This window comes from Centruroides sculpturatus, unplaced genomic scaffold (assembly GCF_000671375.1).
Source record: "Centruroides sculpturatus isolate CEXI.00-Female unplaced genomic scaffold, Cexi_2.0 scaffold867, whole genome shotgun sequence".
Lineage (NCBI taxonomy): Eukaryota > Metazoa > Arthropoda > Arachnida > Scorpiones > Buthidae > Centruroides > Centruroides sculpturatus.
The window spans coordinates 43006-61775 of NW_019385160.1; the positions used below are offsets into that span (position 1 = coordinate 43006).

The 18770-nt window shown below is 26.5% G+C and overlaps 1 protein-coding gene across 1 annotated transcript in view; it reads left to right on the plus strand.

The window, feature by feature from the left end:
- Positions 1-14637, plus strand: part of LOC111635605 (growth hormone secretagogue receptor type 1-like) — a 17062-nt gene extending 2425 nt beyond the window's left edge. Inside the window, exon 2 of the mRNA XM_023380611.1 lies at positions 13634-14637. Within this exon, the coding sequence (XP_023236379.1) occupies positions 13634-14463 (830 nt within the window). The 3' untranslated portion in view covers positions 14464-14637. The remainder of the gene's footprint in view (positions 1-13633) is intronic.
- Positions 14638-18770: the final 4133 nt, after the last annotated feature.

Genomic DNA, 18770 nt, shown 5'->3' on the forward strand with positions numbered 1-18770 from the left:
AATATATTATAAAAGTATAAATTTTTTTTTATTAATAAACTATAAGATTATTTTAAAAATAATTCTATAAAATTTATTTATATAAATTATTGTTATATTCGTTATAAATGAACAATAAGATTTAGTCATATACAACAGATAATTATATTAATATATCCAAAATTAATATCATATAATTAGCATGAAGAATTAATTAAGTTAATTAGGATGTTTAATGATTTGTTTCAAGAATATAATTAAATCGTTTTCTATCATTTTATGAATGTTAATAAATAAGAATTAAAATTATTCAATTTGTAATTTTTTAAAATTATTTGACAGTGATTTATTGACTAAATGACATTTTCTTTATCTAATTTCTGCATTACATTTTAATGTAAAGTCATAAATTATACAGTTTTTTACGTGTAATTCGAATACAAAGTATTAGTTGGATTGACGTAACTTCTCAACCTAATCTTTTTAAATGAGTTTAAAAAAATGATTTTTACCACCGTTTATACGTTATTTATCGATAATTTTTACAAATAATACCGTCATAGCTTCCTAAAATAGTACATAATGACAATATAACTTATATAACGTTACTTACGAGTAATAACTCTTCTATTGTTGGGGATCGCGATCTATCGGTTAGTAAGTATAATCGTTTACCGTTATAAATTTATATTTAATTTCTTAACTCGCATTCAAATTAATTACATTTAAAAAATGATGTTAACAGAATTTGTATGCATCGTTTAACTATTTTGAGAAATTGCTATAAATTAGCTTGTACAGTTGTAATATGATCCTGTGATATTAATGTAAATTTGGTTCATCTGGATCTCAAGATGCTTAATGTTCTTCATAATGGGTTTCTTTATATAGTTAATGATGTATGCTAGATAAATTCAAGTAATTATTCTCGTGAGGTCAAGACCCTGTTTAAATATATTGTGAAAGATATGATTATTCGAACATATTTTGTAATTAAGTTACGTTTTTTAAAGACATTTTTTTAAATATAAAATTAAGTATTTGATCCCATTTATTGTTTTTTTTATTCCTCCTTATAATTAAAATTATTAAATTAAAATTTATATAAATTTATAAACAACATTAAAATAAATTTCTGCACTAATTTCAAAACGACTCCTTTGGGACGTATATAATTTACATGGAGAGATTAAGATAACTTTTACGTGAATAAACTTTGAAGACAAGTTTATTATTAGCTAAAAAAAAAAACAAGAAAATAAATAACTAAAAGTGATTTTTTGAAGAGTTTCTTCTCATAAATTACTTAAAAATATCTTAAAGAATTAAGTAATTTGAACATAAATCATCCACTCATAACTAAGTTCCATAAAGCCGAAGAAATATAAAAAATCAATTTTATAAATAATTAAACATTAAAAATAAAAAATAAATTAAATATAGATGTAAATAAACAACAGAGACATCATAATTTTCTTATATTTATGCCGTTGTAACAGTTACTGATAGCACAATAACAAAATGAGAATTCGCTTCCTGTTTTTCTAAAAACTCCTTTAAGAGAAAATTAAAAATAAAATCTTTGTTATGAAGTGAATTTATTAATTATTATATACTTCGAATATAGTTTAAGGGTGACAAAACGAGAGAAAAATCGATAGAAACGTCGTAAAATTTATCAACAGATGTTGTTGGCAAATTGAGCAAGAGATAGTCAAGCGTCATAACTAAACATTATCTGCCTGTCTGAAGCTCACATTCACTACACGTTCAATCTGTTCTCATCCGATAATTACACTATTACACATTACACGAAATGTCCTTCAGACCTTATTATTGATCGATAAACAGATTCAGCTTGATCGATCTCTACTCTACTCTGTATCAAAATTTATCAGATATATTGTTGTTGGATTATGATATTTAAGTAGCTAGGAAGTCATCTATTATATTTACAATAATATTGTATCCTTAGTAAAAGATATAATTAAGGTTGTTTGATAATAAAAGTCGAATGTTTTTAAACTTTAACTACTTTTATCAAGTCCAAAACATGTAAAAATTTGATAATTTTTTTGATTTTTTTTTCTTCACTTCTATCTACTTTTACTATATTAATTAAAAAATTTATTTTAAAAAATAGAAAATTAAATAAATAAATAAAACAGAGAAATCATAAAATTATTTAATATTAAACTTATTTTCGTTTTTTTTATGTATTATTTTTTGTGTTTTTATATAATTTTTAATTTACCATTTTTGTCAATTTTTTTAACACTTCTAAAAATAAACTTTTATATTTAAAATTTCTTTAAACTTCTTTATAAATCATTAAAAATAAATTTCTGATTTTTTAATAAATATTTAAAAATTTTAAAAACTTGAAAAAAGCTTTAGTTTTTTCCTCTAAATTTTATTTTTTTAAATTCACTTTAAAATATATTCTCGAATTATTTTTAAAAATAAACAACTTTTAAAGAAATTATATAAAGTTTTAAATTGTATAAAACAAAATTATTTTTTAATTAACAAAAAAAATAAATAAATTTAATGAAAGAAACAAAAAAAAAAAACAACTTCTAAATGTAGATTCTCTTGATAACTTTTCCAAATTGTCGATTCGTGGAAAGAAATAGATGAGAAAAATCGAAGGTAATAAGATTTTCTAGGCTTCTAGATTATAGAATCTGAAGAATAGATAACTTTCTGGACTATTCTATAATAGATATTTCGAAGTGATTGATCTATAAGTTATAGATATTTCGATCAGTATTCAACTTTTCTTTACATTGAACCTATGTATAAGCTCATATGTAAAGATTTAAGACCAAAAATTATGTTAATTTCTTTTTTAAGTTTTGTAAAAATAATACATTACATTTATTTCTAGAAATTTTAACTTATTTTTTTAAATATTCTAGAANTAGCACAATAACAAAATGAGAATTCGCTTCCTGTTTTTCTAAAAACTCCTTTAAGAGAAAATTAAAAATAAAATCTTTGTTATGAAGTGAATTTATTAATTATTATATACTTCGAATATAGTTTAAGGGTGACAAAACGAGAGAAAAATCGATAGAAACGTCGTAAAATTTATCAACAGATGTTGTTGGCAAATTGAGCAAGAGATAGTCAAGCGTCATAACTAAACATTATCTGCCTGTCTGAAGCTCACATTCACTACACGTTCAATCTGTTCTCATCCGATAATTACACTATTACACATTACACGAAATGTCCTTCAGACCTTATTATTGATCGATAAACAGATTCAGCTTGATCGATCTCTACTCTACTCTGTATCAAAATTTATCAGATATATTGTTGTTGGATTATGATATTTAAGTAGCTAGGAAGTCATCTATTATATTTACAATAATATTGTACCCTTAGTAAAAGATATAATTAAGGTTGTTTGATAATAAAAGTCGAATGTTTTTAAACTTTAACTACTTTTATCAAGTCCAAAACATGTAAAAATTTGATAATTTTTTTGATTTTTTTTTCTTCACTTCTATCTACTTTTACTATATTAATTAAAAAATTTATTTTAAAAAATAGAAAATTAAATAAATAAATAAAACAGAGAAATCATAAAATTATTTAATATTAAACTTATTTTCGTTTTTTTTATGTATTATTTTTTGTGTTTTTATATAATTTTTAATTTACCATTTTTGTCAATTTTTTTAACACTTCTAAAAATAAACTTTTATATTTAAAATTTCTTTAAACTTCTTTATAAATCATTAAAAATAAATTTCTGATTTTTTAATAAATATTTAAAAATTTTAAAAACTTGAAAAAAGCTTTAGTTTTTTCCTCTAAATTTTATTTTTTTAAATTCACTTTAAAATATATTCTCGAATTATTTTTAAAAATAAACAACTTTTAAAGAAATTATATAAAGTTTTAAATTGTATAAAACAAAATTATTTTTTAATTAACAAAAAAAATAAATAAATTTAATGAAAGAAACAAAAAAAAAAAACAACTTCTAAATGTAGATTCTCTTGATAACTTTTCCAAATTGTCGATTCGTGGAAAGAAATAGATGAGAAAAATCGAAGGTAATAAGATTTTCTAGGCTTCTAGATTATAGAATCTGAAGAATAGATAACTTTCTGGACTATTCTATAATAGATATTTCGAAGTGATTGATCTATAAGTTATAGATATTTCGATCAGTATTCAACTTTTCTTTACATTGAACCTATGTATAAGCTCATATGTAAAGATTTAAGACCAAAAATTATGTTAATTTCTTTTTTAAGTTTTGTAAAAATAATACATTACATTTATTTCTAGAAATTTTAACTTATTTTTTTAAATATTCTAGAATATATTTTGAATATAAATACAATACAGTGAGTGATAAGTGAATATGCATTTGTAATAAATAAATAAATATATATATATATATATTTTCTTTGTTTTAGACATAGAAAGACTTTCTAAATGTATATAAATGTGAAAATTAAGTTTTAAATTTATAAATTTTTACTTAACTTCGAAATTTTTCTATTAAAAAATGTTATTAAATTAATGTAAAACATGCTCAATCTGNTCTTCAATTTTTATACTTTTGGCAGCATAAATTTTAATTTACATTTTTTTTGGATTCGGGACACCTTGAAACTTCGAGAAATTTAATAATTAATTGTTCGAATAAAATAGAAATTTAGTCTTTATAGTGGTTAACTAACTTTTGGACAATTCTGTATAATGTGATGTGTATTTAATATAACTAATAAATTTTCAGCGCTAGGTTGAAAGTTTGATTAATTTGAAAGCAAAATTAGCAATTCTGATTAGTTTACAGTGTATAATAATTTGTTCTAGAGCATCATGAATACCTTCTTGTAAAAAAAAATAATGATTTCAGGCAAGCAACTTATCAACAAATTTTCCACTTTGTTAACTAATTCAACCGAACTTTGCCTATTACTTTAAACAAGAATTAAGAGAGGAGAGTATACTGTAAACTATAAAATATATTTTAAAAATTAATTAATTTATTTATAACTTTAAAGCAAAATTTGAAGAGTAAATTTTTAACCTTGATTTTTACATTTTCATCTTAAGCTTTTCCGAGCGAAAAATTCTTCTTCTAAACCAATTTCTAACATTTTCTACATCAAAGGCAGTTATACTGTTAAAGTTCATCCACCATCCACTTGTAAAAATCAAAAAAATCGATCCCCCTTTTTAGATGGATTAGGTTCGTAAGAAATAAATCCAGTTTTTATCTCTTAAAAGTTATATTTATTAATAAAACAATACAATACTTTATGTAAATGAAATGATAGAAATAAACTGTAGAAAAATCACATTAATATCTCTTGATATTATATAAAAATTTAGTGTTGCCATATTGTTTATAACCCAAACCGGGACAGTTTATAAATCAAAAAATGAGTCTAGATATGGCTAAATTTAAATTGTGTTTTTAAAAATTATTTATATATTGACCTATAAATTAGTTTTATGGGGTCATTCGTGTATTACGTCAACAAAAGTTTGTCCTTTTTTTACCCTTCTTCTCATCATCACCAGTCATCAGGAATCAAGGTGTCCAAACAAGTAGCCGAGTGGATAAAAGGTTCTGTCCTTCCTTAATTTCGATAAAGGTGTTAGATATGTAAAATTTGAGACCAGATATGGACACCTTGGGAGCAGAAAGACCCGATTAACTATATATAAACATCCGAAACAAATAGGAAGTGACGTTATTTCAATTCAAACATTTCCCCTGAAAGGAGTTACATAGATAACTGGCATTACTCTGTTGCTAACAGGAAAAGTATGATGTACAGGGGCAAGTCATAATAAATAATTTTCAAATTTTTAAATTAATTTATTCCATTAGCACATACTATTTTTAATTACTAAAAAAAATTGCTTTTAGTTTAAAAATATGCAAATTTATGTATAAATTGTTGTTTTTTTTTTTAAATTTAATTAGTTTTAAATTAATTTAAAAAAATATCCAAACATAAATGTAAAATTTATCAAAATATTTACGATTTTTTTAAATTAAAAATATGTAAATTTATATTTTTAAAAAAATTCAAAAATATTTTAAAAAATAAAATCAAATTATAAATTACACGTAAATAAAATTATATTTACAAATTTTCTTCATATTTATTAATTTATTACAAGAAATATTTGCATTAGATTTTATTTTATATTCTTTAAAACATGCTTATCAATGTTTATTTTAATTAAAAATAAAAATGCTAATTAATTTCTATAAAAAGATTTTAGATAAATGAAAAAAATTATAATGTAAAAGAAAATTTTAAAAATTGGCTTAAATTTTAAATCATAAATTTGGCAAGAAAATATTTTCTAAAATTATCAAAAATAGAATTTATCTTTTTAGATTTATTCGATTTTTTTTTTATTAAAGAAGTGGGCGTTTTAATAGTTTAAATTTATTTTTTAATAAAATAATTTATAAAATGGAATTGTATAAAATATTTGGAATATTACAAGTTACTTTTGAATCAACGAAATTTTACATGAAATCATTTATGCCTCTCAAAGATGGAGAGAGGCTTGGACTATTTACTTTTTTGAGGTCCTAAATAAATAAATAAATNTTTTTTATAATAATTTGTGTTTTGAGGCTCTGTAAATGCTATACCCGAGCAAATCCTGTAGATTCTCACTGGATATAATAAAGTAAAACCAATAGGATATTAATTAAATCGCACCGTATCGGTTAATAAAATAAGGTAATTGACAAGATCTGTCTCCTATTTAGGTGTTAGACACGTAAAAACTCCGCTAAACTTCATGTGGCCAACTCATCAGTGAGAAACGAACCTGCGAACAACAGTTCATCTCATAAATGTGAATCCTACACAGAATTTTCCTTGCTGATCCTTCGATAATATGTGGATGGAATATAGGATATTTTCTACATAATTATTTTCAAATATCTTAAACTCTTACAGAGGACGAGTTGGCACTTGCATCTTTGAAGTTCAAATACATTAACAACGTTTAAAAAAATTACCTTACATTTTCTAAATGATAAAGCTTGGTTAAAAAAATATATATATATATAAATGTTCTTTCCCTTAATAGACATATTGGTCTTAATGAATAATTTGTAACAAATGCTTTTGAGGCCTCGTAAATGTCCTCTCCAAATTCGCTCTGCAATCACTCTATGATAGGGCTTAATCAAAAGATTGACAATGAAGACAAAAGATAAAATGAAATTTTCTTCAAATTAATTTAGGTAGAATGTCCTTTAATTAGAAATCCTTATCTTCACCATTAGTGGCAGGTACACAATTAATTTATGTCACTATTTCGCCGAAACTCATTACTAAAGTAGTAATTTTGATTCTAATACTTTTAACTTTGCCAAAATAAACAATGAAATCAAAACAAAGTTAAGATTAGATCAGTGATGAAAAACGCTTTTTACGTTATTATGAAAGTCTTTCTTATCTAAATTCGTATTAAAATTAATTATATTTAAACTGAAAATTGCTAATGTCTCGTCAATATATTTTAGAAATTAAATTAAAATTTATGTTACTAATGTTAATTTATAGTTAATTTACAGAGCTTTCTTTATATATTTCTGGCATGATTTAATATTAGCATCCAGGAGAAGTTGCCAAGAATCGGTTTATGCTTGTTCATTTTCTATTATAGCTTCAGTTAGATCTTCAATTTTTATACTTTTGGCAGCATAAATTTTAATTTTTGAAGCAAAAAAAAAAAATGCCCGAAGAATATATGGTATATAATGCCTCTTCTATAAGTTTTCTGTATACGATAAATGTAAGAAAGTGGAACGTCTCTGTCTACCTGTTAAAATGTTCCATTTAGCTTAACTTTTTTGTCTTCAATATCATTTTGAGAATGTTCCAGATAGTTTCATTTAAATGACGTAAAAGAATTGCAGACAACACTATTCAGACGTGGCAATGTACTGTTCTGCAAGGTATTTAGATGTTGCGTGATATAATTCTTTTAAAAAAAACACTACCCCAATTAATAATATTCCTATTGAAACAGTACAAATTTCTGAAGCAAATCCAAATTTGTGAGTTGATGGAAAAACCAAAGGTGTCGAATAATCGATAATACTAGCGAACATTAATTCGCATTGATTTTCGTGTGTTCCATAAGTATTTTGATTTTTTTTTCTTTCTTTTAAAAATAGGGGGGGGAAATACTTTATATAAGTGCCCATTAATCAAGATTAATACTGTATTGCATTTTTATCTTATAATTAATAATTTTTAAACGAGTTTTAAAATTATCCAAAGATTTCTTTGCTTATAATAAGCCATTGAAGTTATCGTTTATGAGAATATTTCGATCGAAATAGCATCATTAATCAGAAAATTGTTGATAAAGTCTTTAATTTTGATAAAGATATCAAAAAAATCATCGCTCCTTAACATCTGTATTGATAAGTGTATCATTAGTTACCATTCCTTAGTACAAGAAATCTTTAGTAATATTCTGTCTGGATCATTCTGAATATATTATGAAGCCAAGGCATATAAAATAGAATATATATGGTGGCTCATAAGTCAGTTAACCATTGTAAAGCGATCCTTCGGATTGGATTTGATTGAAGGTGTAAGGTAAGGTAACACAACACATGGGTGATCTGCCAAGGGGAATACGAGAGAACTTTTATGCAAAACTGATCGTTATTTAGGTATTAGGTATGAGAAAAACACGGGAAAACTCCGTGCAGTTTGCCCTTAAGTGAGGCGTAAACTCGCAATTAGAGTGTTCAGTGGTTTTACCCATTCGGCAACTGATGGTCGCGTAATGAGATTTTTTTTATTATTATTATTCAAATACAGAAATTATTGCTTTCCAAGCGAAAACTTGATAAATCGTTAGTTAATTGACATTTGGGCCACTCTGTATGTAAAATGCTAAATAATTTTGAATATATATATATTCTCATTATCTATTACTATATAAATAACACGTCAATAAATATATGTATATATGAATAATTTATATATATTTGTAAGCTTAAAAGCCTGTTATAAGATTATAAGATAAAATTGTTTAAATTTTAAAATTTAAATACATTTTACAAGATCCGTTTAATTGGATTCTTATAACATTTATCTAAATTATTTTCTGAGTAACGGAGGAAGAACTCGCATTAGTTTCAAATCATAACGATATTATCGAAAATACAATCAGAATTGGAAGAAATCCTTTAAATCCCTAGATGTTGGAGATTCAAGAAAAAAAAAATTAAACTGAAGAATATAAAGCTATCGAAGCTGATAAATAAATTACATACCATTAAACACTATCTTGAATAATGTGATCCGAAATTGAATCCAGTCCGAATTAATGATTTTTTTCATCAGAGAGGAAAATTATCCGAATTTACTTTAAAAAAATAAGTATTTCTTTTTAAAACTCTTATGGATAAAGAAAAGTGTCGGTAAAGTATGATTATGAGGAATCTGAGGTCACAAAAAACCTCAGAGATTCCTCATAATTTGGAATTCCTCAGATTCTACTGGCCTTCTAGTGTTACAAGTTAATTTTTAATTACGAAAGTATATTCTCTGTTTTTTTAATAATGTATTTTTGGTGTATTTATAGTGAATGTATAGGCCTACACTTATGCAATCTTCTGTACAACATGTAGTCTTATAGGATTCTTTTGAAATGTAGTCTTCTCGTTACGAAAAGTTTCTCTTCTCTGTTATATAAGGAATAGAAAGTATCTTGAAACTGAGAAAACAGAAGATATCTATATTCAAAGAGGATTTAGATAAATCTGTTACTATGCATAATCAGTATTAGATAAAGGTTCATTGAAGATCGAGTAAGAAATTCTCACTAGATCTCCTCTTCTTAAAAATGTCTCGTTTAATTTATTAAAAATTGGATTTGAGATTGATGGGATAAGGTAATGCACACATGGGCGATCTGCCAAGAAGGTACCTCCCTATAGACTTTCTTTCTTATAGGACTGGACCGTATTTAGATGTTAGACACGCGAAGGAAACCCGGAAACACTTTGATCACGTGCAAACCAACAAACACTACCAGTGTTCAGTAGTTTTATCTACGTGGCCATTGGTGGATTTCTTAAAATCTGGAAATTAGCAAACTCGTATATTGCCAATTATCTCAATATTCGAATTCTTTCACATAATTTAAAAATGGAAAATAATGTTAAATCTTTAACCAGTATCTCAGAGTGTAATGGTTTATGTAATCAGGTTGATATAATTTTAAAAATATATCACTTACTTCACAGCAGAGGTAACTTAAAACAGTACACAATAAATTGGTAATGATTATAGATTGGATAATAGTGCTTGTGTCTTAACGATATTAATTATTATATTGTCTTTTGATGATTAGCTATTGTTTCATACATCAAATTGACAAAGTATTGGAGTAAAGAGTACTTCATATTGAATGATTAAGAGGAAAGTATCTGAAGCTAGTGTTTGGCTAACAATTAAAATATTTAGGATGGATTTCGACAAGGAATTTAGGTTTTAATTAATGACATACACTATTTTATCGCATTACCTTTCAAGAACGTTTTATTAAAAATTGACTGGTGCATAGCCGAGTGAATAAAACCAACGAAAAATAGTAATCAGTGGTGAATTTTCGTTTTACATTATTATAATTTTATTAAATAATAGATACAATTTATAAACTATAGATAATACGAGCAATTAAAAGAATTTCTGCTGCGAATTTATTTATATATTTTTATTAATAATATAAAATCTAAATTAAAATAAGTGATTCTATTAATATTTTGCAATTTTCTTCCGCTTTGTAAAGCTCTGTTCTACGGTCACACGCACGTGTACCCTGTGTAATGTGATACTGATTTTAGTATTGTATAGCCCTACACTTTAATGTCAGTTTTACGTCATATCTTAGTTTTACAATGAATAACTTTAAAGAAAATGTCGCCAAATTGACGTAAAAATGTGCCCCATCTCAACTAAACGAATCGTGCTCCAGTACAATTTAACCAATTTTTTATTTGAAAGCGCCATCTATTGACGTTCTTTAATAATCTTGTAAACTAAATACTGTATTTCGATGATGTCTACTAGCGCCATCACGAACAGTTAAATGAACTATTTATCAAATTTGTTTTTCTACCGAAACAGATAGCATTTAATAAAACAATTTACTATATCAATTATTTTTAAAAATTAATAATATAAATACTTATAGAATATACCATATAGTGTCCGGTAGATACCTTTGAAATTTAACGACTGAAGTCAATATGTTCAATATGTTTATCCTCAACTTCAACGATCTTTGTTATATATCGTGGAATAAAATTGATTAATTAACCTGCAAGTTCTTCATCCAGAATCTTTCATACAGCTATCTCTAGAATTAAAGATAACTGTATGAAAGATTCTGAATGAAGAACATAAAGTCCATTCAATTTCCTTCCACTGTGTTTTAATGTAAAACTATGAAATCTTCGCCATTCAGAGAAATGTTCTTCAAAGTGTAATGATAAACTTTGGAATAAGCTTGAGGATGATCGAAATTCAAGTTGAAACATATTGAATACATTGTATTTAAATATTTTGCGTTTATTTTTACAATATTTGATGCAATTTCTTAAGATTCCATAATTCTGTGCATCAAGTTTATGAAAATAATAATGGAGTGGACTGGAGGAATAAGGCAAACGAAACACATGCGTGATCTGCCAAGGGAGATGCCTCCCGGGAGGACTTTCAATAGAAAGTTGGCTCCTGTTTAGATATTAGACAAGTGAAAAAAAACCCGAAAAACTTCACGTAACCAGCTCTTTAGATAGCGAACATTCGGAACCAAATATTTAGTATTCAGCCATTTTATTTACTCGGTCATCACGGGCAGAAAGTCTTCATGAAAATCTTTAATATGTTATCAATCTTTAATAAAATCCAATTAAAATACTTTAAACTTTTAATTAATTCGTTTAGGATATATTTATATATTTTCTCAGAAAAGAAAAAGATGAATTTATAAGAAATTTTAAATGGTTTGTATCTTAAAAACTTCATTGAAAAAATATATTTCTTGAAGAATACATTTTCACCTTCTGTTGTATTGTCAGAAGTTCTCACTCGCTTATACAATTTTAAAATAATCCAATGTAATTCGAAAACACCACAATTCATCTTTTCTGACATTTACTTGAGTATTTTTCGGAACTTCTTCAATGTAAATAAATGTATTAAACCGATATTAAATTCTCTATAGCTCTAAACTAAAATATACCTTTGTGTATTCAACAAAGTTTTCTGGCTTTAAGAAAATTCATCAAATATAAAAAAAGGCACAGTTTAAATTTATACGATTTTCTAAAAATACAAGTCTGAAGAAGTACTGTGTGTAGATACGAAGTATATAGAGCAATATAAGTGATTGCGCGTATCTCGTCATATTGCTACACGTATTATATAATGTTGGATGCCATTTTTAATCGTTTTATATTTAATAATTTAAAAAAAAAAATACTCGTCTTTAACTGCTATTACTTAGTCATTTCTAAATAGTCGTGTTTACTAGAAAGATATCATCATAAATTCTCTTCTTAAAGATTAAAAATCATTGATCTAGTGGGGTAGATAATTAATAATTTAAATAATTTAAAAGTTAGTTTTATCGTTAATTATGTTATGTTTAATTTTGTGATAAAATATATGCTTATGTAATAATTAATATTTGGTTCAAGATCTTAGTTGAAACATTCAACGAAGTAATTGATTCATGATCAATATTTACATAATATTTTTACAGAAAATAAGCTGTTTTCTTTAAAATAATATTTAATAATAATAATAATAAATATTTCTAATTTATACGATTTAAAAATACATTTATAGCAAACAGAACGGGAAAAAATATAGGCCCATATATTTTTTCAAGATTCTATATCGATTTTTGTATTTTTTTAAATCTAATTTCTATAGGTTTAAACGTCTTATTACATTACAAAACATAATTTTTTAGATTTTTTTAGAAGAAAAATGTACAGTGAAACCTATAATAGCGACCACCTCCCAACAATGGCTTTTTCAGGAACTTTTTTTCTTTTTTAACAAAAGGTCATACAAAATAACCTCTAAATAACAGCCATTTTTTACGTTCCCGTCAGTAGCCATTGTTCAGAGATTTGCCTGTAGTCTATATTAATATTTTTGAAATTATTTATTAAAAAAATTATTTAAAATTTTCCCAGAATTTATATATATATTTATTTATTTATTTACTATGAAGAATACATCAATTATAGTTAAACACTAATCGATCTAGATTGAGAGACGATTCTTTATCTTTCATCAACCATGAACTGATGTCTTTTTTGTTGATAATTTCTCAAGCGGTAAAATGGATTTAGTGATAAAAATCCAAGACAAAATACTTTTTTTTTTGTTGAATTCTTCAAGAATTGTGTGCCAAAATTTTTGTAAATATTAATAAGTAACTAATTTTTATAATTAAATGGTAAATATTTTATATTTCCTACTACAGATTTATATTTTTAGAGAGTTAATTGTATTAAATTATTTTATTATATACAGTAATTATATTGCTGTATTTGGCTACATAATAACATATATTTATTATTCTTTTAATTTAGGTAAAACAGTACCATTTGTTGAACTGGTAGTTGCGCACGGATCTCTCTTGACCATACTTGCAATTAGTTTCGAACGATATTATGCAATTTGTAGACCATTAAAAGCTGGATACACATGCACCAAAATGCGTGCCCTTGCAGTCATAATAGCAGTGTGGATGATAGCATTTTCAATAACCTGTCCAATTTTGGCTCTTACAGAATACACGTATGCCCATTACGTAGATGGTAGCTTAGTGCCCGTTTGTCTAACTTCTGCCCAAAGCATGTGGCACAAGATATATTTTCTGTCTACTTCAGCTGCTTTTTTCTGGGTTCCATTAATCGTTCTCGTTGTTATATATGGTGTTATAGCCAAACATCTCATGAATAGTAGATGTTTAATAAAATCTAGTATGGAACACACGCAGATGAAGGCAAGAAAACAAGTGGTGCTAATGCTTTCCACTGTTGTTTTTTGTTTCTTCGTATGCCTTACTCCTTTTCGAGTCTTTACAGTTTGGTTAACATTAGTTTCTCAAGATAAGATAGAAGCATTAGGTATGGAGACATATTACAATCTACTGTACTTCTGTCGTGTCATGTTATACATCAATTCTGCAATTAATCCAATACTGTATAATTTAATATCTTCAAAATTTCGGAATGCTTTCTTTCATTTAATATTCTGTGGTACACATAAACGTTTAATAAGAAGAACAGTAACTGTTAGCACGTCTACAACGTTAAGAACGAGCAGCACAGGAGGGAAGAGCCAAGTGCAAACTGTCGCAAGTAACACAATATGCAAAATTTCGCCCAAGAAAACGTATGATAAAAGTTTTGTATGAAAAACTATGCCTATATTTTTTAATTATATAAATAAATATATATATACACAAACGTCAAAGTTTACATCGAGTGATGAACTTCTTGCCCTACGTTACGAACACTTCTTATGATCAATTTTGGAATTTCATTTGTTCCAATTTATTAATAATTGTAAATAAACCGTCCTACTTATTTCTTTTGCCCGAAAATAATTTAAAATATGTTTGCTCATGTAAATACTAATTAATTTAATATTTTATTGATAAATTATTGTCTGAGAAGATTAAATTATGAATTTACAAAGAAAATTTGACGTTCAAAATGGTAATATATATATACAGGAAATTCTCTAATTAACGAACTTGAGGGGACCAAGTTTTGAGTGTGTTTGATATAAGGAGAAAACAAAAAATGTCTTTACAAAATCTTTACAGAGTATAAAATGCATTTATTGTTAACATAAATCGTGTGAAATGTAATATTGCTTGTAGTCTGCTACAGCAGAAAACAACATACATAATGAGTTAGATAGAGAAATTGAATTTGAATGACAAATTTTTCTCATTTTATCTCGTCGTCATGACTCGAAAATGAATTCCAACATTCAGAAAGCACTTGCTGTTAATACAAATTTCGACATAATCTGATAAACACAAGAAAATTATTAACCCAAAGCGATTCTTTCAACGTTATTAGCAAAAACTACCGCAAATTTTCTTCAAAAGTAGCACAATTGTTGAAAAATCGCAAGATCTGGTAATTTGTTCCGTGTCTATCATCTATAATTGTTAAATATATTTTAATGCTCGTAGGGTCTTCGACTTCTCTTCAAACGGATATTTTTGATATAGTTTGCAGTAAGTTAAATGGCCGAAGTTCGTAATAAAGGGAATTTTATCAGGAGATTTTGTAATTTGTTCCTTATACGGCGTAATATATCCTATGTTTGTATACGGCATTTTATGGGGATTGTCAGTTATTCGATTAGGGAGAAGTTAATTCTCCGAAGAATTCGGAATTAAAGAATTTCCTGTAATTTAAAAGTTCAGTTTCGAACTCTCAGCCATTGAAGAAGAAGAAAATTAAAATGGTATTCTCCAGTTAGGTGTTTCATAGACTTTCACATGAAATGAACCATTGGATTTCTTACTTAATCTCTTGAAGTATCCATGAAGAATACATCAATTATAGTTAAACACTAATCGATCTAGATTGAGAGACGATTCTTTATCTTTCATCAACCATGAACTGATGTCTTTTTTGTTGATAATTTCTCAAGCGGTAAAATGGATTTAGTGATAAAAATCCAAGACAAAATACTTTTTTTTTTGTTGAATTCTTCAAGAATTGTGTGCCAAAATTTTTGTAAATATTAATAAGTAACTAATTTTTATAATTAAATGGTAAATATTTTATATTTCCTACTACAGATTTATATTTTTAGAGAGTTAATTGTATTAAATTATTTTATTATATACAGTAATTATATTGCTGTATTTGGCTACATAATAACATATATTTATTATTCTTTTAATTTAGGTAAAACAGTACCATTTGTTGAACTGGTAGTTGCGCACGGATCTCTCTTGACCATACTTGCAATTAGTTTCGAACGATATTATGCAATTTGTAGACCATTAAAAGCTGGATACACATGCACCAAAATGCGTGCCCTTGCAGTCATAATAGCAGTGTGGATGATAGCATTTTCAATAACCTGTCCANATTGAGATTTTAAAATAAATATTGAAAATAACGCATTAGTGGATTACTTTTCTTTTTTTTAGGATGGAACGTGTAATGCTATTCCCAACGTTCTATAGTCAAGCAGTTTGGTTTTTGGAAGGCAAAATTACTGAGAAGGAGAGAAAGTAGTAAAGATGATAGGGATGAAAGTGAATGTTAGAATAACAATAAGATAGGAGTGACAGGAACGTTTACCTATCACCACTTTAACATTCGATAACACCCGTTCACCCTATCATATTTTTGGAATTTATTGTAAGAAGTTACCATGTAATGTGACCTATTGATCAGTAATTATATGGATACAAGGGTCACCAGAACAAAAATATTACTATCTCTAAAAGTTAATACGAAGAGCAGAAGCCAAAGTGACTTTGTCTAAGCTAGTTAGGAGACACTAAAGAGAGTGAATAACAGAGACTTTAGGAATTCCAAAGAAGATTAAGGAAATTAGTTTAAATATTTTCAATACACCAAATTAATATTAATCCTAGAAATGTATTTATAATGATGCTTCTTTAGTTCTTTAACTATTTCCAGAATCACATACTAATTTTAAATCTAATTAGAATTACTGATAAGGTACTAAAGTATCCTTATAATGAATCATAAAAATATTTTATTTCCTTAAATATTTTCAAAAAACACTCACTAATTTATTTCTATTTCTAATTTGTAATCAATCAGGAAAAAAGAAAATAAAAATAAAGGAAGAAAAATCGAAGAACTCTCTCTCTCTCCTCTTTGGTAAACGTTAGCATAATGATAAATCGTTATTGCTGCGAAAGTGCGATTAGTGTCAACTTTCTATCTTCTTCGTAATATTAATTCTGATATTCCATTAATAATAATTCGTTACCCTAGTCCATATAATAATTATATTCACTTAGTGAATCCGAGAGTAAAACCCATAACCATAAACATCTTGATTTATTGACAATTAACATGTATAAAGTTATATATATATATGAAGTCAGAAAATTAAAAAAAAAAAATGTTTTATCGAATAAATAATTGCATAAACAAGTGTTTAAAATTATAAAAGTTAAATAAAATAAATTGTTTTATAAGTTATAACTGCTTTTATTTAAATAATAAGACTTAAAATTGAAATTTGAAACATTATTTTTTATCATAACTGAAGATTTCAATTGATTGAGAACTTGAGGGGACCAAGTTTTGAGTGTGTTTGATATAAGGAGAAAACAAAAAATGTCTTTACAAAATCTTTACAGAGTATAAAATGCATTTATTGTTAACATAAATCGTGTGAAATGTAATATTGCTTGTAGTCTGCTACAGCAGAAAACAACATACATAATGAGTTAGATAGAGAAATTGAATTTGAATGACAAATTTTTCTCATTTTATCTCGTCGTCATGACTCGAAAATGAATTCCAACATTCAGAAAGCACTTGCTGTTAATACAAATTTCGACATAATCTGATAAACACAAGAAAATTATTAACCCAAAGCGATTCTTTCAACGTTATTAGCAAAAACTACCGCAAATTTTCTTCAAAAGTAGCACAATTGTTGAAAAATCGCAAGATCTGGTAATTTGTTCCGTGTCTATCATCTATAATTGTTAAATATATTTTAATGCTCGTAGGGTCTTCGACTTCTCTTCAAACGGATATTTTTGATATAGTTTGCAGTAANTTTTAAAAACCAAAGATAGCCAATACTCTAATAACTCAATTTGGCTATTTTTGTAGAGATAAAGTCTATTATATTTGAGAAACCGAAAGAGTATTTGAGATAAGGAACACGAGGCAAAACTCCTTTTCTGTGGTTATCAAAATAAGTGATTATATTCGGCAAATATTGCTATTTTTAGTTTTGTACTAAATATAGGCCTACCAGTGGGCAAGCGGTTCCGTTCCGTAGTTCGGTCGTGGGTTAGTGCCTCGCCCGGACAGGCTGACCACGTGGAGTTTTCCGGGTTCTCTCCACTTCTGTAACGCGTGAATAGAGGCCAGTTACCCTTAAAAACACCTCCCAAAAGGCATCCCCTAAGCGGATCGCCCAAGTGATGCGTTGCCATAACTTAAACTAAATATAGATTATATAATACAGTATATAATACTAGTTATGTGTGATCCGTTGCTCGAACTTTCGAGACGTTGGAGGATTGTTGAGGTTGGGTTGGGAAAGGGTGATAAAAACAATAGTCTTAGTAACTAAAATGTGCATTTATTGACCTGAGTATTTACAATAATGAAACTGCAAAACACAAAAAACTTGCTCGTGATAAAGTTAACAAGGCCTCATTACCTCAAAAGTTCGAGAAATGCCGGACATACACAGCCAGTTTTATTTTATGTAACTTTATTAACGTTGAAAAATAATACAAAATGTCAAAAATTAGCAAAAAAATACAGAAACGGTTTTAAAAAAATTAAATCGCTACATGGCGTGAGAGCACCCGAAATTTTGTCTCGTAGACTTATCATTATAACTTTGCCGCTACACCTGAACCATTGCATCTTTCTCAAATCTCTCTTCAGCGGCGGTATCTACAGAGTAAGAGCTTTAATTTTGATACCTGAACTGTATTTTTAATCCCAGCCGTTCACT